The 25,072-nt window shown below is 40.0% G+C and overlaps 1 protein-coding gene across 1 annotated transcript in view; it reads right to left on the bottom strand.

Annotated features, from left to right (window-relative positions):
• EFHC2 (EF-hand domain containing 2) overlaps positions 1-18,724 on the bottom strand; it is a 209,759-nt gene extending 191,035 nt beyond the window's left edge. Inside the window, 1 exon segment of the mRNA XM_033201359.1 lies at positions 18,602-18,724. Within this exon segment, the coding sequence (XP_033057250.1) occupies positions 18,602-18,643 (42 nt within the window). The 5' untranslated portion in view covers positions 18,644-18,724.
• Between the last annotated feature and the right edge of the window lie 6,348 nt (positions 18,725-25,072).

Below are 25,072 nucleotides of genomic sequence, written 5' to 3'. Positions count from 1 at the left end.
GCTCCTGAGTAGCTTGGGACTACAGGTGCACACTACCACACCTACTAATTTCTGTAATTGTTGTAGAGATGAGATTTCACCATGTTGCCCAGACTGGTCTTGAACTCCTGGGCTCAAGTGATCTACTCACCTCGGCCTCCCAAGGTGCTGGGATTACAGGAGTGAGCCACCATGTCCAGCCACATTAAATTCTCTTAATCATTGGGAGTATTAAAGGCTGGAAAGGGGAAGAAGAGGAGGTGGGGAGAGGTTGGTTAACAGATAAAAAATTACAGTAGATAGATGAAATGAATTCTGGTGTTCTGTAGCACTGTAGGGTGAATATGTTTAATTACAATTTATTATATATTTTCAAAAAACTAGAAGAGAGGATTTTGAACGTTCTCAACACACAAGAAATGATAAATATTTGAGGTGATCAATATGCCTGATTTGCTCATTACACATTGTATACACATATGGAAATACCACTCTTTATCTCACATATATGTACACTACAAAAGGGAAAACCCAACAGAAAAATGGGCAATGATTTGAAAAGGCACTTCACAAAAAAAGGAAATTGAAATAGCCAATAAACATACTAAAATATAGTTAATCTCATTAATAATGAGATATGCAAATTCTTTTAAATGCTCTTAATCCTCAGAGAGAAAATCTATGAGCATATTCTATCGTCATCCCCATTTTATACATGAGGAGTCTGACTTTTTCTTTTTTTTTTTCTTTGAGACAGGGTCTCACTGTGTAGCCCAGGCTGGAGTGCAGTGGCACAATCATAGCTCACTGCAGTCTCAACCTCCTGGGCTCAAGCAATCCTCCCACCTCAGCCTCCTGAGTAGCTGGGACTACAGATGCATGCCATCATGCCTGGCTAATTTTTGTATTTTTTGTAGAGACGGGTTTCACCATGTTGACCAGGTTGGTCTCAAACTCCTGAGCTCAAGCGATCTGCCCACCTCGGCCTCCCAAAGTGCTAGGATTACAGGCGTGAGCTACTGTGCCCAGCCTAGATGGGGATTCTGAGAGACAGAGTTTTAGTAATTGCCCAAGGTCACTCAACTAGTATTATGTGGTGAATCCAGGAATGCAAATCCAACACCAGAGCCTTAAGCATTAGGCCTCATATTCTTTGTGCTTTTTTGAGAAAAGTAATAGATGTCTCCTGTTTAAGTCATCAGGGTTGAATTGTTACTTTTGCTTTTGGCAATATAACAGCCAAAACATCCACCATGACCCAGAAGGGAGGAAATAGACCAAATAATTGGATCTAGACTCAATCTCTTAAAAGCTGGGGAAGTATTAAAAGAGAGTGCTGTAAATGCCTCTACAGTCACCAGCAGTACTGGAAATTTGGGAACTGAAGAGAGACAGTTAATATTAATATTTCAATAAACATTAACAAAACTTATTTTTTTTTTAGGTTAATAGAAAATTTGATATAGAATTATCTAAAACTATCATTCTTAGATATTTCTGTCTGATCAGGTTCTGGACTAATTTGCTCCTATTCTGTGAATAGTGTGGGGTTTTTCCTCCTTCATCTAATATTTACTTAAAAATTCATTTTCTCTTTTCTTTATTCTTTACTTTTATGGAAAAAAAAAGTCATTCAGCAGATACTGCAAACCTCCCAGAGAAAATAACAAAATCGCCTCAGGTATAGTGGGATCTGACAGTGGAAGACTATAAGAGCGTGAAAGCCATCATTACTTATTAATTAAGCTAAATCACTCAAAAACTAACCCCAAATGTGCAAATTAAAAAGGCACGCCAAAGAAAACCTCAAACATTTTTTAAGCTACTTTCCTCTCTTTCTAAAGCTAACTTGAAAAAGTGTTGTGCTCATGATTCTTAGCCATCAACTCAAAATAACAATAAGATTGATTTTATATTTAATAACATATTTAAATCAGTAGAGTGAAAAACAAAATTTAAATCATAAGATCTGGAGATCTGCAGAATCTTTCTCACAAGGCTCTGATATTTTTTCTCTAAATAACTGAACTTAAGGCACCAGTCAATAAAGAGAATTCTAAAGATTTTCCCCAAAGTAAGTTGAAACCACTGGCTCATTGTAGCTGATTCGTGCAGCCATTCCCAAATTCCTTCTCCCTTGCAAGTCTCCATTTAAAAACTCCAGAAAAAGCTAAACACTGCACTTGTTTCTCAGCCTCTTTTTAGAATCTGTTTTGGAATCTCTGAAGGATTTTTGCTCCCTTGAGCCAAGGGACAGATGCAGGTCACGTTCCCCTCATTCATCTCTTCTTGCCTTGAAATGTATACATGATCCCTAGAGCTGCAGCAGCCATCTTGGGATCATGGGCAAGATTGCAGAAATGCTGGCTGAGGCAAAATTGAGCCTCTAAACATGTGCCAGCAGCCACCTACCTCTGAGGCAAGAGAATAGGGTCTGGAGGCAGGGAACCTAAGGCTAATTCACGCTGACTTCTTAGAACTAAATCAAAAGAAAACCACAACTTTCCACACCTAAGTAACAAAAGGACCCAAGGGAGGCTACTCCCTTTGCAATCCCCCTGTGACCCCCACCTTTTTCTGCATGGCAGATGGAAAACTGAAAGTATCTGATTGGCTACAGAAAGCAAAAAGTATCTCTGATTGATTGCAGAAAGTTTGCATAGGAGTGTAACTATGTAACTTCACTTTAGTCTCTGATTGGTTGCTTTCCACAACCAATCAGATGCTTGCATAGGGTGTAACCTTTGTAACTTCACTTCAGTCTCTGATTGGTTGCTTTCCCCAACTAGTCAAACTGATTGCTGGGCCACTACTTCATTTATATAGGGTCTACGTCAAGTAACCAACGGGAAGCCTCTAGAGGGTATTTAAACCCCAGAAAATTCTATAAAGGGGCTCTTGAGCCCCTATGCTCCCCCTGCTCCCAGACTGTGCAGTTTACTTTCATTTTTAATAAATCTCTGCTTTTGTTGCTTAATTCTTTCCTTGCTTTGTTTGTACATTTTGTCCAATTCTTTGTTCACAATGCCAGAAGCTGGACACCCTCCACTGGTAAACACCTCCAGACTTCCTACTTGGTGAAAAAAATAAATCCCTGCTTGTTAAACCTCTATTGGTCAGGTATTCCATTACTTTCAGGAGAAAGCATTACAAACTAATGTATGCAGTCTCTAAAAGCTATCTTTTAACTTTTTTTAGCAGAATAAGATTAAGTGATCTAAAGAGTAATTTTCTTTATATATTAGGAAAAACAAAAAAAGACAAATAACCTTGACAAAGAAAAATACAGTGGGAGGAAGAACTGAACCTGATATTAAGGTTTACTATACAGATACAGTAATAAAAACTGTGTGGCAATGGCAGATGGATAGATACAGCGACCAATGGAACAGAACAGACAACTCAAAAGACAACCCACACAAAATGCTCAAATGGTTTTGTAAAAGATTCAAAAGTAATTCCATGGAAGGATAGATATTCTTTACAACAGATGGTGCTTGAGCAACTGGGCACCCATAGGCCAAAAAAGTTCATCATGACCTAAATCTCACACCTTAAATAAAAATTAACTTAAAATGGATCAAATACTTTTTTTTTTTTGAGACAGGGTCAAACACTGTCCTCCATGATGGAGTACAGTAGTGTGACCACAGCTTACTGCAGCCTCCATCTCTCAGGCCCAAGCCATCCTCCCACCTCAGCCTCCCAAGTAGTTGGGACCACAGCTGCACGCCACCACACGGGGCTTTTTTTGTATTATCATTTTTGTAGAGTCAAAGTCCCCTTATGTTGCCCAGGCTGGTCTTGAACTCCTGGCCTCAAGTAATCCTCCCACCTCAGCCTCCAAAAGTGCTGGGATTATAGGCATGAGCCACCATGCCTGGCGGATCACAGACTTAAATATAAAATGTAAAACTATAAACCCTTTAGAAAAAAACAACAACAACACAGGAGGCCAGGCACAGTGGCTCACACCTGTAATCTTAGCACTGTGGGAGGCCGAGACAGGTGGATCTCTTGAGCTCAAGAGTTTGAGACAAGCCTGGGCAATATGGTAAAACCCTGTCACTACAGAAAAAAAATAAAAGAGCCTGGCATGGTGGTACACACCTGCTGTCCCAGCTACTGGGGGGCTGAGGCAGGAGGATTGCTTGAACCTGGGAGGTTGAGGCTGCAGTGAGCTGAGATTGTGCCACTGCACTCCAGCCTGGGCAACAAAGTAAAATCCTGTCTCAAAATAAACCATCACGGGATGTAGGGCTAGGCAGTGAGTCCTTAGACTTGACACCAAAAGCACAACTCATAAAAGAAAAAAACGATAAATTAGACCTTATCAAAATGAGAAACTTTGGCTCTACAAAAAATACTGTTAACAGGATGAAAAGATAAGCCACAAACTGAGAGGAAATATGTGCAAACCACATCTCAAAGGACTAGTATCCAGAATGCATAAAGAATTCTTAAAACTTAACAGTAAAAAAACAAGGCCGGGCACGGTGGCTCACACCTGTAATCCCAACTACTTGGGAGGCTGAGGCACGAGAGTCACTTGAATCTGGGAGGCAGAGGTTGCAGTGAGCCAAGATCACGCCACTGTACTCTAGCCTGGGCAACACAGTGAGACTCTACCTCCAAATAAATAAATAAATAAATCTTAGTAAAAAACAATCAAATTAGAAATGAGCAAAAGACATAAACAGACATTTCACTTAGCTGGATATACAGATGACAAATAAGCATATGAAAAGATATTTAATTCATTAACCATCAGAGAAATGCCAACTAAACCCACCATGAGATATCACTACACACCTATCAGACAGCTAAAATAAAAATAGTGACAACACTAAATGCTGACCAGGGTGCAAAGAAACTAGATCACTCATATTGTTGGGAATGTAAAATGGTAATTTGCTCTCAAAAATAGTTTGATAGTCTTTTTGTAAAATTAAACATGTAAGCATCAAATAACACACAATTGCACTCTCGGGCTCTTATCCTAGAGAAATGAAAATGTATGCTCACACAAAAACCTGCACATACATCTTCACAGCAGCTTTATTCATAATAGCTAAAAACTAGAAATAGCCCCAATGTCCTTCTAAAGGCAAATGTAAAGAAATTGTGATACATACATGAACTACTACTCAGTAGTAAAAATGAATGAACAGTTGATACACACAACAACTGGATAAATCCCCAGGGACTCATACCAAGTGGAAAAAACAATTCCAAAAGGTACATACTTTATGATTCCATTTATGTAACATTTTGAAATAGCAAAATTTTAGAAATGGAAAACAGATTCGTTGTTGCCAGGGGTTAGGAATGGTAGGGTTGGGGAAGTTGGTGGAAGGGAGGGAGGTGTGGTTATAAAACGATAACATGAGGAATTCCCGTGGTGATAAGACTGTTTTATACCTTTATTGTGGTGGTAGCCACAAAAACCTACACAGGTGATGAAATGTATAGACTAAATACACACATACAAACATACCAATGAATACAAGTAAAGCTGAGGAAATCTGAATAAGATCAGTGGAGTATATCAATGTCAAGATACTGATTGTGATATTATACTATAGCTTTGAAAAATGAGCTGGACACAGTGGCTCACACCTGTAATCTCAACACTTCGGAGGGCCGAGGCAGACAAATTGCTTCAGTCCAAGAGTTCGAGACCAGCCTGGGCAACATAGCAAGACCCTCCAACTCTAGAAAAAATAATTTTAAAAAATTAGCCAGGTGTGGTAGTGTGCACCTGTGGTCCCAGCTACTCAAGGGGCTGAGGTGGGAGGATCGATTAATCCAGGGAGGTCGAGGGTGTAGTGAACTATGATCATGCCACTGCACTCCAGCCTGGGTGACAGAGCAAGACCCTATCTTAAAAACAAAAAGAAAAGAAAAGAAAAATGTTACCATTGGGGTAAATGGGGTGAGGGGTAAATAGGACCTCTCTGTATTCTTTCTTAAGTGAATCTACATGTTAATTTACAATTATCTCAATAAAAAAAAGGATTTAAAATTTTAAAAAATTTTCGATTAAAAAAAAGAAAAGAGAAGGTCCACTTTCCTTGGTCACTAGGAGAGGCTCTACTCACGTGTCTTTTATAAAGTTTAGGTCTGAACATAGTTGAGCAACAAATGACTAAACTCTAACCGAAATGATATGGAAATAGTCCTGTAACTGATTGAACAAACATCTCTGCTTGAATCTGACAGAACAGTATGTTTCAATTACCAAATTCATGTGAAGAAGAAAAGGTAGTCTAAATTACAGTTAATCATGCAATTGACCTAAACTCCCCTCGACCCCACACCCCGAAAAAGATCTAGCGGTTTTGACCATTCCCTCCTTTGGGATGTCAAACATACCATTAGGAAAGCAAATAATTTGTTCAGCCTTCAGCTGGTCAAGCTGATCACTTTGCCACACTGGAGTTGCCAGGTAGAATTTGAGCACCCAGGGGCCTGGGTAATGGGGAAATAAAAATGCCCACCCCTCAATACCCTTTGCTTTAGGGAATCCCCCCCTCTGGAAGAAGTTGGCTCTGCCCTTTCTGCAACTGTAAAAACAGAATAAACTCCCCCAGGAAATGGCCTAAGAAATCCCTTTATATCTGTACCATTAGCACAGCTGGAATCCTACTGTGGGGAGAATGGTCTCCTTAGGAGTCCTGACTGATGAATATGCACAGACAAACCTGCTGCTTCCAGGAAAACCCAAACTGGATGCCAATAAGAGAGAGAAAAATATCCCTCAGCATGGCACAAGAGGCCACAGAGAGGCTTGGAGTCACAATTTAGATAGGTACATCTTCATATTGCCCTGGCTGCTGTGTATAAACCATGTATCCTGAGAGGCTTATCTCCTATTTAAGCCACAAAAACAAATGACTTTCTTTCTCCTTTATATTCACTATTGCTAAAATAAGAACTATTTTGTTCTACAGCAGCAGCGGAAGACATAAGCAGGAAACTAATTCCAGAGAGGATTCCCCCAAGCTGTGTTTATTCCCGTCCATGTTTTAACCATGATTGCTGCAGGTAGAGGCATCAATGGACAATCACCTATTAAGGACCCGGTTTGTATAAGGAAGGCACTGAGAACATGACCCAAAGAGCCACCAATCAGTTTCTTAGTCAGCTGAGGACTGCCACGATCACACATAAAGAACACAAAACACAACACAGGAAATAAGGTGGTAAATGGGCAATATGAGCATGCAAGATTATGTAGACAGATGGTTCCTGCTGAGAAGATTGGGGAAGGCTTTAATGAGGAAGGGGGATTAGAGCCAAGTTTTGAGGGAAGGTCAGGATCTAGATGGGAAGAGGAAGAGACATGAGGATGCTGCTATCAGGCAAGGGGACAAACAAACTAATAATTGAGTGGAAAAGTCCAAAGTATACCCAAAGGACAGAGAGTGAACATGCTGGATTAACCAGAGTATTAGGCTTATTTTCCATTATGGAAAAGAAGACAGTTTAGAAAGAACAGTATTATTGGAATCCTTTGCAATGATGATATACTCATGTGTTACTTGTATAATTTAAAAACACAAAGAAATTGTAATGAAAGGGATACTACTAAGTCTGACAATACCAGACTCACAGGTATTGTGTGTGGCTGGTGTGGCATACAAAGTTTGTTGGCCATTATTACAGCTACTATTGAACTCTCTTTTCCCTTTCCCACCTCCAAAAGTAGATAGTGAAAAAAATCCAGATAATTTCCCAGCACTCCTTGTAGCAAAGGATGGCCATGTGCATCAATTTTAACAAATACGATGGAAGGAGGGAATCTATTGGGAGGCTCCTGGAAAACATTTTATTTTCTCATATAAGAAGAGCTGTTTCCCCTCCCTCTCCTTCCTGCTTGTCTTGAACATAGTTACATGTAGTTATGATGACTGGAACTGAGGCAACTATTTTGCAACTATGAGGTCACAAGCCTAAGAAAGAAAAGCCAGTATCCTGAAGATGGCAGAATGCAGAGATAAAAAGAGCCTGAGTTCTTTATGACATTCATCAGTCACTGCCTAAATCTGAAAATGCTACACCTCTAAACTTCTTATGATATGAGAAAATTAATTTTGGCTTAAATCACTGTTAGTCAGGTATTCTGTCACTTATAGTCAAATGTACCCTAGGTGACAGAGCTATGAAGTTCAGTACAGAATGCAAAGTGACCAAAATTAGGTGTTTGAATCCTACATAGGCAAAGAGACTCTAATTTCTGAACTTCAAATGAACATTTAGGAATAGTAATGGAATATGTTATTTCCAAAGTATGGATGGCAGCTTCAATAAGCGGCCCAATCTGAAATAATGTAATTTCAAGGATATTTTAATAGGTACTGGGAACAAAGTAACATAATTCATTATATCAAAACCATCCTGTGATCTGGCATAGTAGACATCAACTGTTTTGTCTGCCCAGCAATTCCACACCACCAAAACTGGATTATTATTGTTTTTTTTTTTAGATGAAGTTGCACTCTTGTTGCCCAGGCTAGAGTACAGTGGCACGATCTCGGCTCACTGCAACCTCCACCTCCCAGGTTCAAGTGATTCTCCTGCCCCAGCCTCCTGAGTAGCTGGGATTACAGGCATGCACCACCACACCCAGCCAATTTTGTATTTTTAGTAGAGATGGGGTTTCTCCATATTGGTCGGGCTGGTGTCGAACTCCTGACCTCAGGTAATCCACCCACCTCAGCCTCCCAAAGTGCTGGGATTACAGGGGTGAGCCACCACACCTTGCCTATTTGTCTTTTTATTATTGAGTTTTGAGAGTTCTTTACATATTCTGAATCTAGTCCCTTATCAGATAATATGCTTTATAAATATTTCCTCCCACACTGTCAGCTGCTTTTTCACTTTTTTGATAGTGTCTGTTGAAGCACAGTTTGGCGATTTATTGCGACATTATTGGATAATAACAAACAACTGGAAATAATGTAACTGTACACCAAAAGGGGATGGGTTGAATAAACTTGTAAGTCTACACAATGAAGTACTATGTAACTGTAAAAGGAAATGAGGAAGAGCCCTATATACCACTACCAAGTGATCGCCAAGATATACTGTTAAAATGAAAAAAAGAAGGTTCCAAAGGGCTTCCTTCAGGGTCTCTTGTAAGGCAGGCCTGGTGGTGACAAAATCTCTAAGCATTTGCTTATCTGTCCATTTTTAAAATTCATTTTGTTTTTATATGTTATCAGATTCTATTTATGCATTTACTTATTGATGAACATTAAGGTTATGTTCCGGTTTTTAATTATTTTAGATAGTACAACCACAAAAATCCTTATTCATATCTTTGTGAACATCACATACATCATTTTCATACCTAGCTGATAATATGTTTTTGAGAATAGAGATTGTGTTTTTTTTAAAAAATGTTTTTGGCATAGGGGGTACAATTCTATCTATAGTACCTGATAGTTTTCACATTAAAATACGTGTATAAATAAAAAAAAAAAAAAAAAAAGAAAAAAAGAAAAAAAGAAGGTTCAAGAGACTGTGTAGATTATGTTACCATGTATTGAATAAAAGGGGAACATGTGAATATATTTAACAATTTGCTGTTTTAAAAATTAAAAAAAAAAAGAAGAGGAGAAAGAGGATAACCCCAAACTAAATAAAGGTTTTTGTTTTTTTTTAAAAGTTATTATGGAGAGAGGGAGAGAATAAGATTGAAGAGACAGAAATAAAAGCTAGAGCTCTCTGAAAGTAACTTACTTTGCAAATTTGACTTTGAGGCAAATCATAACTACATGTAACCATGTTCAAGACAAGCAGGAAGGAGAGGGAGGGGAAATGCTTTTTTTAAAGTTCAGAATCAAAAGCACAATGAAACAAATGAACCTAACTGGATACTGAGTTGGTAACTTAACCATACTAACAGCAATGATTTAAATGAAACTAAAACCCAGTAATTTGACAATACGTTCCTGGTGGGATATACCCTCACAACAGAAATAGCTATAAAGAAATCTTAAACTATTTTCAAAATTTAAATTGTTAATAATGGTATTATTAATTAAAAATTATTATGTGATTGTTTATTTTTATTTATGTTAGGATAAGTAATTCAGCTAATGTACTTATGGAGCAATATTACATGTAAATATATAAAATCAAAGAAGTTAAATAAAATCGCTATAATCCTTGATCTGCATTGGAAACAATAGTTTTTGAACTCATGTTATGTTTTATCCCTAAATATATGTACATATTTTTTAACTTTGCTTTAAGAGAATGAAAATTCAAGCCATAGACTGGAACAAAATATTTACAGTCTATATATTCAATAATAGACTTGCATTTAACTTGTATCCAGAATATATTAAAAATGACTTTCAAAACTCATCAGTAAGGAAACACCCCAATTAAAAACGAGTAGAAGACACGAACAGACATTTCACCAAAGGGGATATACGGATGGGAAATAGGCACATAAAAAGATGTTCAACATCATAGCCATTAGGGAAATAAAAATTAAAATCAAGAGGAGATATCAGGCCAGGTGTGATGGCTCAGGCCTGTAATCCCAGCACTTTGGGAGGCCAAGGCAGATGGATCACCTGAGGTCAGGAGTTCAAGACCAGCCTGGCCAAATGGTGAAACCCTGTCTCTACCAAAAATACAAAAATTAGCCAGGCGTGGTGGCACACGCCTGTAATCCCAGCTACTCAGGAGGCTGAGGCAGAAGAATAGCTTGAACTGGGAGGCAGAGGGTTGCAGTGAGCCAAGATCGCACCACTAAACTCTAGCCTGGATGACAGGTGAGACTCAGTCTCAAAAAAAAGAAGATACCACTATACACCTATGAAAATGGCTAAAATCCAAAACATTGGCAATACCAGTTGCTTACAAGGATTTGGAATAACAGAAATTCTCAATCATTGCTGCTGGGAATGCAAAATGGTAATTTCTTATAAAGATAAACACACACCTACCATATGGCCAGTTCAAAATTTACATAAAAGGAAGCATCTTGCCATTCACAGGAAAGCAATGACCACTTTGCTATAATTTTCAACTTCTTATACAAGCAAGCAAAGCTTTCCTTGTTTAACAAGTATCGAAAAGAAGGCCAGAAATCTTCTCATTCCCGCTGAAAATGAAATTGATGTGTGCTTATTTCAGGTTTGACCCGGAATTATTCATGTGGTAAAATATGAACACAGATTTCAGAGTGGAGAGGTAAATTTTATTATTTATTTTTAGCTTTTAAAAAATAAGACTCTTATGTACATACAGGTCTATAAAGAAATCACGGCCAGGCGCGGTGGCTCAAGCCTGTAATCCCAGCACTTTGGGAGGCCGAGACGGGCGGATCACGAGGTCAGGAGATCGAGACTATCCTGGCTAACATGGTGAAACCCCGTCTCTACTAAAAAATACAAAAAACTAGCCGGGCGAGGTGGCGGGCGCCTGTAGTCCCAGCTACTCAGGAGGCTGAGGCAGGAGAATGGCGTGAACCCGGGAGGCGGAGCTTGCAATGAGCTGAGATCTGGCCACTGCACTCCAGCCCGGGCGACAGAGCGAGACTCCGTCTCAAAAAAAACAAAGAAAAAAAAAAAAAAGAAATCAAGATTATAGTTTTGTAACTGCCTATATTTAAGCCCAATCATGTCAATCAGTAAAAGAACTTAATTTTTAAGTCTTGTATAAAATTGTATCTTAGGTTATATTTTTACTCATAATGCTTTGTCATATGGTTTTAGTAGCTTTATTATGTAACACTGTCAATACATTTTCATGTTGAAAACAGCATTAATTACAATGAGTTTACAACCTTTATTTAAATTAAATCATCTTAGCCTACTTTTTGAAAAAGTAAATTCCATCTTAGATATAAACAGAAATAATCTTGAATTATTTAACATGTTTACATTATGCTGACTGAAAAGTTTTTTGAATGTATGAAAAGGAAAGAAAGGTAAACTAAGTTTACCTGTTTTGGGGGTATTTTTTTCCTCAAAAAAGCTGGTGAAAAGTCCTTTTCAGTTTTTAATAGGGAAGAAAACCACTCTTATCCATACCATATACCATATATCATTCCTCAATAGCACCCTCTATAATAGAAACTATAGAGAACTTTTAGGCCTACCTGGGTAAGGTAAAAAGGAAAAATAAATCAAGTAGGAAACTTTACCATAAAACAACCTGAAGTTTCCTCTATTACATTCCCACTTGCTTTAAGGTTGATACCCTTTGTGAGAAAGGGAAAGAGAAGGTAAACAAGTTGGCTGAAATCAAGAGATTCACAGAAAACTACCATTTTTTACTTAAAAAAGACAATTATTGGATTGTTATAGCTACAATATTTTCATTCCAGTTGAAAATGAAATTGATGTGTGCTTATTTCAAGTTTAACCCAGAATTATTTACAGGAATTTATTTATTTCACATAAATTTGGAACTGGCCATATGGCAGGTGTTTAACTTTATGAGAAATTACCAGTTTGCATTCCCACCAGTAATGAGTGAGAATTCCTGTTATTCCAAATCCATGTGAGCAACTGGTATTGTGTTTTGGATTTTAGCCATTTTAATAGGTATATAGTGATATCTCATCTTGATTTTTATTTTTATTTCCCTAATAGCTATAATGTTGAACATCTTGTTATATAATTATATATTTATTATCACAGATTGTGCTAATGTACCACGGACTATAGATATAGGTTTTATGCAGGAGTTCTCTAAGACCAGAAAATCATTTCAAAGACTCCTCCAGCGTAAAAAGATTGAGATTTGAGGTGATGAAATGTTTTGAAACTAGTTAGAGGTGTTAGTTGTTGCACAACAGTGTGAATGTACTAAGTACCACTGAATTGTATAATTTTAAATAGTTAGTGGTTAATTTCATGTTACATGAAATTTACCTCAAAGCATTTTAAAAAATATATTGAGAAAGGCTGACAAGGCTCTTTGAAGGGTGAGAGATGAGATCTGACCTTGAAAGAAGCTGAAGATCTAAAGTTAAATCAGAATTGCCCAGTCTGGACAATAGAGTAAGACCACATCTCTACCAATAATAATTTTAAAAATTAGCTGGGTATGGTGGTGCATGCCTGTAGTCTCAGCTACTGTGGCAACAAAGGTGGGAAGATGTCTTGAACCCGGGAGGTTGAGCTTGCGTGCAGTGAACTGTGAGCTGTGCTCTTGCCACTGCACCCCAGCCTGGGAGAAAGCGCAAGACCCTATCGCAATAAAAAAAAAAAAAAAAAAAAAAAAATGATGGAGGTGGCTCAAATGAGAATGTTTTTCAAACACTGATTGCACAACCACAGTAACAGGCATATTTCAGTGCAGGCCAGTTCACATACATACACAAGCACACACAGGAAAGACAAAAAAGTCCATGAAACACTTAACTCTTGTCAAGCATAACACACTCTAATTCTTTATTCTATCCCACTCTCTTCTTTTTCTTTTTTCCTTTTCAAAAAAAACAAAAAACAAAAAACAAATGCTGGTCATGATTCATTACATTCTTTTTTTTTTTTTTTTTATTGCTGTGAATTCAAATGTTTTCTTTCTTCTTAAGGAGGACTGTGCTTCACTACAAATTAGATGATGGGCTATTAACAGCAAATCCTCCCAAGATGGTGTCAAGGTAGCTTCATTAAAAGCAGAAAGAGAGGCCTGGCACAGTGGTTCATGCCTGTAATCCCAGCACTTTGGGAGGCTGAGGCGGGTGGATCACCTGAAGTCAGGAGTTCGAGACCAGCCTGATCAACGTGGTAAAACCCCAACTCTACTAAAAATACAAAAATTAGCTAGGCGTGGTGGCACATGCCTGTAATCCCAGCTACTCAGGAGGCTGAGGCAGGAGAATTGCTTGAACCTGGGAGGCAGAGGTTGCAGTGAGCCGAGATGGCGCCATTGCACTCCAGCCTGGGCAACAGAGCGAGACTCCGTCTCAAAAAAAAAAAAGGCCGGGTGCGGTGGCTCAAGCCTGTAATCCCAGCACTTTGGGAGGCCGAGACGGGCGGATCACGAGGTCAGGAGATCGAGACCATCCTGGCTAACATGGTGAAATCCCGTCTCTACTAAAAATACAAAAACTAGCCGGGCGAGGTGGCGGGCGCCTGTAGTCCCAGCTACTCGGGAGGCTGAGGCAGGAGAATGGCGTAAACCCGGGAGGCGGAGCTTGCAGTGAGCTGAGATCTGGCCACTGCACTCCAGTCTGGGCGACAGAGCGAGACTCCGCCTCAAAAAAAAAAAAAAAAAAGCAGAAAGAGTGAACAAGTGAACTCCTCATCATTCATTAGAGACACTCAGGATCAGGCTGGGCCACACAACCATCTGTCCAAAATACTGTAGAAAGGATTTTTGGCTTTGACTGGAAATGTCCCTTTTAATTTTAATGTTTTCAATTTTAATAATATGCCCAAGATTCTCTTGCTCTATACAAGTTCAGCATGGAAATTGTTGGAAAAAAGATACAGTGTCTCTGGAATTTAGTTGTGATATTTCCCTAAGGTTTTCAACTTATATCAAAATAATTCTAATGTCATCAAAGGTACAAATGTTCATATTTTAGAAGGCACAATACTTCTTATATTTCAGAGAGAGAAATATAGGTTGCATATCATCTAACCATGGATAGAAATCAATCTATTGCTTATAATTGACCACTGGCAGCTAAGTAAGGGGCACATAAGTTCCTTTTCAATTTATATGGAAAAGCAATAAAAGTTAGCTGTGTTATAATTTTAAATCCAAACAGCCAAGTAATTATGCTATCTACAGGAGGCCAAGGTTTTTCACTTGGTAATTTAATTCAGCAAGCGGGGGTGGGGGGGATTAAAAGGCAAGATATGGCTTTACTGACTTTCTGACCATTCTATGCCAGAGAACATTCAATCTTTTAACTAAGTACAAGTTTTTAAAATATTAATTTGTGGGAACACATAGTACATTTAGTACCAAGGCTAGTGTAACAATTTTTTAAATGCAGTCACCTAATTTTGGCACATACTAGGATACTCAATAAATAATAGATACTGATTTGTTGAATGACAGACAGTCCAAGGTACTGTCATTCTCTATTACACATGCACATACACACATGCACTCCCACTGTTCTCAGGCACAAAGTAAATAAATGTTTTAAATACTCATGAGTCTAGAATTAGACCCACACGTAGATGGATGTTTGATTTTTGGCAAAGTGGCTCTGCAGAGACGTGGAGAAAGAGTGATCTTTTCCAAAAATTATTCATCGAAAACATCATTAAGAGAGGGAAAAGGCCAACCACAGACAAGAAAATATCCAAAATTTATATATAAGTTCTACAAATCACTAAGAAATAGGCAAACAACCCAGTAAAAATTAGACAAGAGATAAGTAGGTGCTACACAAAAAAGTAGTGACCAACAAATGGTCATACAAATAAAGCCAGTCACCGTGGCTCACGCCTGTAATCCCAGCACTTTGGGAGGCCGAGGCAGGCGGATTGCCTGAGGTCAGAAGTTCAAGACCAGCCTGGCCAACATGGTGAAACCGCGTCTCTACTAAAAAATTAAAAAAAAAAAAAAATTAGCCAGGCGTGATGGCGCATGCCTGTAATCCCAGCTACTCGGGAGGCCGAGGCAGGAGAATCGCTTGAAGCTGGGAGGCAGAGGTTGCAGTGAGCCAAGATTGCGCCATTGCACTCCAGCCTGGGCAACAGAGCAACACTCTGTCTAAAAAAAAAAAAAGGTAGTGACCAATAAATGGTCATGCAAATGACCAATAAATGTGTAAAACATGCTCAATTTCATTAGGAATCAGGAAGTACAGATTGTAACTACAAACAGTTGCTATACCCACCAACCAAAATATCTAAATTTTAAAAGACTAACAATACCAAGTGTTAGAATGTGGAGCAACAGGAACATAAAATGCTGGTGGGAATTTAAGTAGTATAATCACTTTGACAGCATCCACTAAAGCTGAACATATGAATACTGCATGATCTAGCAATCCTACCAAAAGATACGAACAAAAATAGTCACGGTAAAACTATTCTTAACCCCAAACAAGCCAAATATTTATCAAGAGTAAAATGTATATATAAATGATGTGAAAATCATACAATGCAATACTACAGAGTAATAAAAATGTACAAACTACCTCTACAGACAGCCACATGGACAAATCTAACGAACATACTGTTGAGCTAAAAAAGCCAGTCACAAAAGAATAAACACCAAACATTTCCATTGATAAAAGTTTCAAAGGCAAGCAAAACCTAATTATAGTGATAGGAGCCAGAACAGTGGTTACATTTGGAGAGCAGGGAAGGGGTACTGAACAGAAAGGTTCATAGGTAGAGTTGTTACATAAAATACAAGATGCTCAGTTAAATTTGGTAAACAATAATCCTTTCCCATAAACAGGTTCCATGCGATATTTAAGATGTGTATTTTTATTTGCTAAATCTAGCAGCCCCAGTCAAGGGTGGTATTTTTGGAGAACAGGTAATATTTTATTTTATTTATTTATTTATTTATTTTTGAGACAGGGTCTGGCTCTGTTGCCCAGGTTGGAGTGCAGTGATGCAATCATAGCTCACTGCAGCCTCGACCTCCCAGGCTCAAGTGATTCTCCTGCCTCAGCCTCCTGAGTAGCTGGGACTACAGGCATGTGCCACCATGCTTGGCTAATGTTTTCAATTTTTTGTAGAGACGAGTTCTTACTATATTGCCCAGGCTGGTCCCCAACTCCTGGGCTCAAGGGATCCTCCCACCTCTGCCTCCCAAAGTGCTGGGATTACAGGCGTGAGCCACCGTGCCCAGCCCCCATATTTAATTTCTTGATGTTCATTTTGTGATCATCCATTGTGCATCTTTCTGTATATGTGTTGTACTTCATGATCTTAAAAGTTTTTTAAAAAGCAAAAATACACTCAGAACCTTGCAGATTTATAAATATCTCATCCATCCACTGTTTTTCCTTCCCATCCTTAATCACTGCACGTGAGAGCTATGATACTTCTGCAGGAGGCAGGCATTGGTAATCAGAGTGTTGCTGGGCAAAAAGCTGTAGACTTTACTTTCATTTTTTATTAAAATTACTTTTACACAGCATGCTTCTTTACTTCTGGAATCTGTTTTCACGTCCCGTCTCTCAGGGACCTTTCTTATTTGCATGTCTGGCTTAAACTTACCAAAGGACAATGCTATGCTGGAAGGCCAGCCTCTACCCATCAACCAAGAAATGCACAAATCAGTGTTCAAAGTTGGACTGACCAGACGTGTGGGGGTCAGAATTCAATGACCTGAAGCTACAAAGAAAACTGGTACTTTAGGGCCAACAACTTAGATACAGACACTGTTTGGAAACTATAAAGTCAAGTACTTCAATCTGCTGCCTGCTTTCTAAAGTTATCAAAGGTTTACACAATTGCTTTGAGGGGCTCCATCTAATACCCTCCCATCTAATTGGGAATTAGCTTTTCCTGCAGACACAGATGGCTGACCCAAGTGAAGAGTAGTAACCAGTATAAACAAAAGCCTGAATCATTTTCCTGCTGTCCTTTAAATGAGGTGCTATTTATTGTCAAAAGTTCTTTCATGCTCAGGGTTTTTTGTGTTGTGCTGCTTTGTTCTATATGTTCATGTTCTTTTGAAATGAACCCCTCTAGGACAGGCGCGGTGGCTCAGCCTGTAATCCCAGCACTTTGGGAGGCCGAGGCAGGCAGATCACTTGAGGTCAGGAGTTTGAGGCCAGCCTGGCTAACATGGTAAAACCCCATCTTTACTAAAAACACAAAAATTAGCCGGGTGTGGTGCTGGGCGCCTGTAATCCCAGCTACTCTGGAGGCTGAGGCAGGAGAATCGCTTGAACCTGGGAGGTGGAGGTTGCAGTGAGCCGAGATCGGGCCACTGCACTCCAGCCTGGGCGACAGAGTGAGACTCCGTCTCAAAAAAACAAAAAAAAAGAAGAAGAAGAAATGAACCCCTCCCAACCTCCCAATTATAAATAGAGGGGAAAAAAAAATCCCTCCAAGTTGGGTGCCTGTCTCTATAAAGTTGGGAGTAAACTTTACAGGCTGCCACTCTTATCTGCCACCTACCCCTCTTGATAAGTGCCAGATTTCTTCGATTTGATAATTGAAACGGTATCTTTTTTCACACAGGATACGGGGGATAATGATTAGGCTTCTGGGCTGTGGAGACAAGGTTGCTTGAAAGAAACCCAGCTTCACCACTGAGACTGTGTAGCTCCGTGCCTCAGTTTCCTCAATAGTTACTGGGAATAAAAACTACCTAATTCAAAGGGCTGTTGGGACACTGGATGCTGCATAAGATGATTAAAGCACAGCGCCTGGCACACATTAAACCCGCAATGGTTATCGTCACTATTATTCGTTACCTTTGAGGGTCCTGTCACCTATAAGGGGTCTATATATATGTTTCTAAATTAGGAAAAACATTCAGATGCAGTTGGAGAGATGGGAGAAGGGGCCTATTAGTTTGGTCCAAGTTGCCACCAACCCAGGGCAGCAGCATCCGGCCTCCAGGAGAGTCCGCGGAGATGGCCACGCCACGACCCTGCCTGGACCCCAGACTCCAGCCGGGAGCTGTGACATCGGACGCCCTTCCTACTCACGTTGCGGTTGAAGCTGTTGCCGGGCAGCAGAGGCAGGGCCATGGCGCTCAGCGTCCGAAAATCGAGGGTCCCAGAAGAGAGGGCCCGGTAGGCAGCGCCGCCTCCTGGCCGGGTTGTTTGGCCCCCACGTTACCTGGAGACTGGAAGCCGCGTCACTGAGGGAGGAGGGGCGGGGGTGGGGTAGGGAGAAGGATTGTGGGGGGGCGGGGGGCACCTCCGCGGCGCGCCCCTCCTCCCCTGCCCCAGTTCCCGTCGTCCCGCTTCATCCCCGCACACACTCAGGTCCTGGTCTCCTGAGGAGTCTCCTGTCTGCACAAGCAGTGTGCACACACAAAGATTGACTGTTCCCTGCCCCCGCCGCTTTCTGGTTTAACCCCTTTATAGAACTCAAAGCCTTTCTTGTACTTTGCTTTCCCAATTCTTGTCGCCAACAGTTTTTTGCTATGTGGTTCAAACACACAGCAAAGTACAGAAAATAATATGACGCCCGTGTGCTCACTGAGATGTTACACAAGTCGATGTTTTCCTATGTTGCATAGACTTCAGCTTTTATTTTGTAATTAAAACGTTCAAGATGACTCTAAAGCCACACGACAACGCGTTGTAATGGTAACCACCGCCTTCAGTCTTTCCTCTGGATTTTTTTATATTTGTTGTTTGTTTGTTTGTTTTTGTTTTGAGACAAGGTCTCACTAGGTTGCCCAGGCCGATCTCGAACTCCTGGGCTCAAGCAGCCCTCCTGCCTGTGCCTCCCAAAGTGCTGGGATTACAGGTATGAGCCACCGTGTCCGGCCCATTTTTGTATTTGAACTAAACGTTTGTAAAGTCCAATCAGGGGTGGCCAGGGGCAGAGTCAGGTGTCACAAAACGCAAGCCCTGTCACTCCATCGTACACCCCAAGATAGCCAGGAACCTCCTCTCCCGACACCTACCTCTAATCCCTCCCTGAAGCCCTAAAGGTTGGACTCGATACTCTCTCTCAGTCACCACCTCGTCTATTCCAGCTGCGATCCCATTTTTTCTTGTCTGGTTTTCTTCTTTAAAAAGAAAAACAAACACACAAAAAAACTAACTGATCTTGCCTCCAGAGCCGTCGTTTTTATAATTCATGATGCAACTGTTACTCTTCTGCTTCAATAATCTAGCCTTCCCGCCGCCTTCAGAAGGCGGTGAAACTCCTTATAGCCTGGTCTGATGACCCTTTGTCAGGGAGCACCTACCAATGCCCTCCATCCCTTTCTTTGTCCCCTCCTCCATCGACTCCAGCTCTGAGAAACCACTGGCAGTTTCCAAATCAGGCTCTGCGGTTTCTCCTCTCGGGGCTTTTGCAAATAACACTATTGCCTAGAAATACCCTTCTTTCCTATCTTTCACCTAAGTAATCCCTTCTTGTCTTTCAGGACTTGATTCAGCGTGGGAGTGGGGCATGGAAGGTATTGTCATTTCTTCGGTATATTCTTTCACCTTCTTCCTGCCACCTCCATCTGTATTTGGTGTCTATTCTGATCGTGGCTTTCATCCTACTACATTGTAATCACCTGTTTACTTGACATTTCTTTAAATGCCCCCAAATTCCTCCAGGGCAGGGACTGTATCTCCTTTTATATTCATCAACAATATCCATTATTGTTTCTGTGTTTATAAATTTTACACTCTAAATTTCTGCTAGTTGCTTTTTTTTGCCTAAGATTCTGTTATTGAGGCTGAGTGCGGTGGCTCATGCCTGTAATCCCAGCACTTTGGGAGGCCCAGGCAGGCGGACCAAGAGGTCAGGAGTTCGAGACCAGCCTGGCCAACATAGTGAAACCCCATTTCTACTAAAAATACAAAAATTAGCTGGATGTGGTGGCACGTGCCTGTAAATCCCAGCTACTTGGGAGGCTGAGGCAGGAGAATTGCTTGAACCAGGGAGGCTGAGGTTGCAGTGAGCTGAGATTGCGCCACTGCACTCCAGCCTGGGCAACAGAGCAAGATTGTGTCTTGAAAATAATAATAATAATAAAATTCTGTTATTGAGATTTCTACACATTAACACATGTAGAGTTTATTAATTTTAAGTGCATTGTATGATTATACCACAAATTGTTTAACTATCTGCTCTCATCTGTTGATGACAATTAAATTGTTTCCAATTTTCCACTGGTTACCAACAGTGCTGCAGTGAGCAACTCTGCCTGTTCCTTTGGCAATAATCTAGGGCACATACTGAAAGATGGAATTACATACATATCTGAGTGCATGCCTTCAGTTTTACTAGATTTTGCTAGACGATCTGCAGATAGATAAACCAATTAAGAACATCCCCTTCCCTGTTCATCCTTTCAACGATAGGTATTACCAAATTATATAATTTTGTGTAATCATCTGAATAAGTGTGAATGGTATACTGTTGTTATTTTAATTTGTTTCTCCCTAATTCCTAGTGCAGTTGGTCATGTTTTCCCATGCTTGTTACTTTCTCCTGTGACTCAGCTATTCATATCCTTTGCTTATTTTTCTCTTCGGTCATTTGTAGTTTTTTTTTTTTTTTCCTAGATAGATAGATAGATAGATAGATAGACAGACGACAGATAGATAGACAGATAATCTGGATACTAATCCGAGGCATAGCAAATATTTTCTCATTGTCGTTTGTCTTTTAACTCCAATATAGAGTTCTTTATTGTACATAAATGTGTTATTTTATTTTACTCAAATATATCATTCTTTCAGTTATGGTTGGTGGGTTTTTTGGTTTATTTTACTTTTTATTTTTTGAGGCGGAATCTCACTCTGTCACCTAGACTGGAGTACAATGGTGTGATCTAGGCTCACTGCAACCTCCGCCTCCTAGGTTCAAGTGATTCTCCTGCCTCAACCTCCTGAGTAGTTGGGATTATAGGCATGCACCACCACACCTGGCTAATTTTTCTATTTTTAGTAGAGACGGGGTTTCACCTTGTTGGCCAGGCTGGTCTCGAACTCCTGGCCTCCAGTGATCTGCCCACCTCGGCCTCCCAAAGTGCTGGGATTACAGGCATGAGCCACTGCACCTGACCTGTTTGGTGTCTTATATGTGAATTCAAAAATCTTATACTGCTCCAAAAGAACAGTTATTCTCCTACATGTTCTTGCAAACATTTTCAAAATTCCTTGTTGCTTTTTAAATTGAAATAATTTCAAGCTAGTAAGTTGCAAGAACAGTCCAAATAACTCTCATTTATATTTTCCCCGGATTTCTCAATTGTTTTATATTTTACCACATTCATTTTGTCATTTTCCCCATATATAGTTTTTTTACATTTTAGAGTAAGTTGCAGGTATCATGCCCCTTGATTCCTAAATACTTCAGTGTGTATTTCCTAGAATAAGGACAGTCTCTTATATAACTGAGTACAATAATTAAAATCAGAAATTTAATATAATACATACTATTTTCTTTTTTCTGAGACAAGGTCTCACAATGTTGCCCAGGCTAGAGTGCAGTGGCATGATCATGGCTCACTGCAGCCTCCACCTCCTGAGCTCAAGTGATCCTCCCACTTCAGTCTCCCAAGTAGATGGGACTATAGGCATGTGCCACCATGCCCAGCTATTTTAATTTTTTTTTTTTTATTTTTTGTAGACATGGGGTCTCATTATGTTGCCCAGCCTGGCCTCAAACTCCTGACCTCAAGCAATCCACCCATCTCAGCCTTATAATACAATTTTCTTTTTCTTTTTTTTTTTTTTTGAGTCGGAGTCTCGCTCTGTCACCTGGGCTGGAGTGCAGTGGCCAGATCTCAGCTCACTGCAAGCTCCGCCTCCCGGGTTTACGCCACTCTCCTGCCTCAGCCTCCCGAGTAGCTGGGACTACAGTAGCCCGCCACCTTGCCCGGCTAGCTTTTTGTATTTTTTTTTTTTTTTTTTATACTTTAAGTTCTAGGGTACATGTGCATGACGTTTATATCATGTATAACTCCCCAAAGCAATCCCTCCCTCCTCCCCCCTCCCATGATAGGCCCCAGTGTGTGATGTTCCCCTTCCCGGAGTCCAAGTGATCTCATTGTTCAGTTCCCACCTATGAGTGAGAACATGCGGTGTTTGGTTTTCTCTTCTTGTGATAGTTTGCTAAGAATGATGGTTTCCAGCTGCATCCATGTCCCTACAAGGACGCAAACTCATCCTTTTTTATGGCTGCATAGTATTCCATGGTGTATATGTGCCACATTTCTTAATCCAGTCTGTCACAGATGGACATTTGGGTTGATTCCAAGTCTTTGCTATTGTGAATAGTGCTGCAATAAACATACGTGTGCATGTGTCTTTGTAGTAGAGTAATTTATAATCCTTTGGGTATATACCCAGTAGTGGGATGGCTGGGTCATATGGTACATCTAGTTCTAGATCCTTGAGGAATCGCCATACTGTTTTCCATAATGGTTGAACTAGTTTACAATCCCACCAACAGTGTAAAAGTGTTCCTATTTCTCCACATCCTCTCCAGCACCTGTTGTTTCCTGACTTCTTAATGATTGCCATTCTAACTGGTGTGAGATGGTATCTCATTGTAGTTTTGATTTGCATTTCTCTGATGGCCAGTGATGATGAGCATTTTTCATGTGTCTGTTGGCTGTATGGATGTCTTCTTTTGAGAAATGTCTGTTCATATCCTTTCCCCACTTTTTGATGGGTTGTTTGTTTTTTTTCTTGTATATTTGTTTGAGTTCTTTGTAGATTCTGGATATTAGCCCTTTGTCAGATGAGTAGGTTGCAAAAATTTTCTCCCATTCTGTAGGTGTCTGTTCACTCTGATGGTAGTTTCTTTAGCTGTGCAAAAGCTCTTTAGTTTAATTAGATCCCATTTGTCAATTTTGGCTTTTGCTGCCGTTGCTTTTGGTGTTTTAGACATGAAGTCCTTGCCCATGCCTATGTCCTGAATGGTACTACCTAGATTTTCTTCTAGGGTTTTTATGGTATTAGGTCTAACATTTAAGTCTCTAATCCATCTTGAATTAATTTTCGTATAAGGGGTAAGGAAAGGATCCAGTTTCAGCTTTCTACTTATGGCTAGCCAATTTTCCCAGCACCATTTATTAAATAGGGAATCCTTTCCCCATTTCTTGTTTCTCTCAGGTTTGTCAAAGATCAGATGGCTGTAGATGTGTGGTATTATTTCTGAGGACTCTGTTCTGTTCCATTGGTCTACATCTCTGTTGTGGTACCAGTACCATGCTGTTTTGGTTACTGTAGCCTTGTAGTATAGTTTGAAGTCAGGTAGCGTGACGCCTCCAGCTTTGTCCTTTTGACTTAGGATTGTCTTGGCAATGCGGGCTCTTTTTTGGTTCCATATGAACTTTAAAGCCGTTTTTTTCCATTCTGTGAAGAAAGTCATTGGTAGCTTGATGGGGATGGCATTGAATCTATAAATAACCTTGGGCAGTATGGCCATTTTCACGATATTGATTCTTCCTATCCATGAGCATGGTATGTTCTTCCATTTGTTTGTGTCCTCTTTGATTTCACTGAGCAGTGGTTTGTAGTTCTCCTTGAAGAGGTCCTTTACATCCCTTGTAAGCTGGATTCCTAGGTATTTTATTCTCTTTGAAGCAATTGTGAATGGAAGTTCATTCCTGATTTGGCTCTCTGCTTGTCTGTTACTGGTATATAAGAACGCTTGTGATTTTTGCACATTAATTTTGTATCCTGAGACTTTGCTGAAGTTGCTTATCAGCTTAAGGAGATTTTGGGCTGAGACGATGGGGTTTTCTAAATATACAATCATGTCATCTGCAAACAGGGACAATTTGACTTCTTCTTTTCCTAACTGATACCCTTGATTTCTTTCTCTTGCCTGATTGCCCTAGCCAGAACTTCCAACACTATGTTGAATAGGAGTGGTGAGAGAGGGCATCCCTGTCTTGTGCCAGTTTTCAAGGGAATTTTCCCAGTTTTTGCCCATTCAGTATGATATTAGCTGTGGTTTGTCATAAATAGCTCTTATTATTTTGAGGTACGTTCCATCAATACCGAATTTATTGAGCGTTTTTAGCATGAAGGGCTGTTGAATTTTGTCAAAAGCCTTTCTGCATCTATTGAGATAATCATGTGGTTCTTGTCTTTGGTTCTGTTTATATGCTGGATTACGTTTACTGATTTGCAAATGTTGAACCAGCCTTGCATCCCAGGGATGAAGCCCACTTGATCATGGTGGATAAGCTTTTTGATGTGCCGCTGAATCCGGTTTGCCAGTATTTTATTGAGGATTTTTGCATCGATGTTCATCAGGGATATTGGTCTAAAATTCTCTTTTTTTGTTGTGTCTCTGCCAGGCTTTGGTATCAGGATGATGTTGGCCTCATAAAATGAGTTAGGGAGGATTCCCTCTTTTTCTATTGATTGGAATAGTTTCAGAAGGAATGGTACCAGCTCCTCCTTGTACCTCTGGTAGAATTCAGCTGTGAATCCATCTGGTCCTGGACTTTTTTTGGTGGGTAGGCTATTAATGTTGCC

This window comes from Trachypithecus francoisi, unplaced genomic scaffold (assembly GCF_009764315.1).
Source record: "Trachypithecus francoisi isolate TF-2019V2 unplaced genomic scaffold, Tfra_2.0 Lachesis_group6, whole genome shotgun sequence".
In the NCBI taxonomy this organism is placed as follows: Eukaryota; Metazoa; Chordata; class Mammalia; order Primates; family Cercopithecidae; genus Trachypithecus; species Trachypithecus francoisi.
The sequence above is the reverse complement of the archived record's forward strand: the minus strand, read 5'-3'. Positions and strand labels throughout refer to the sequence as shown.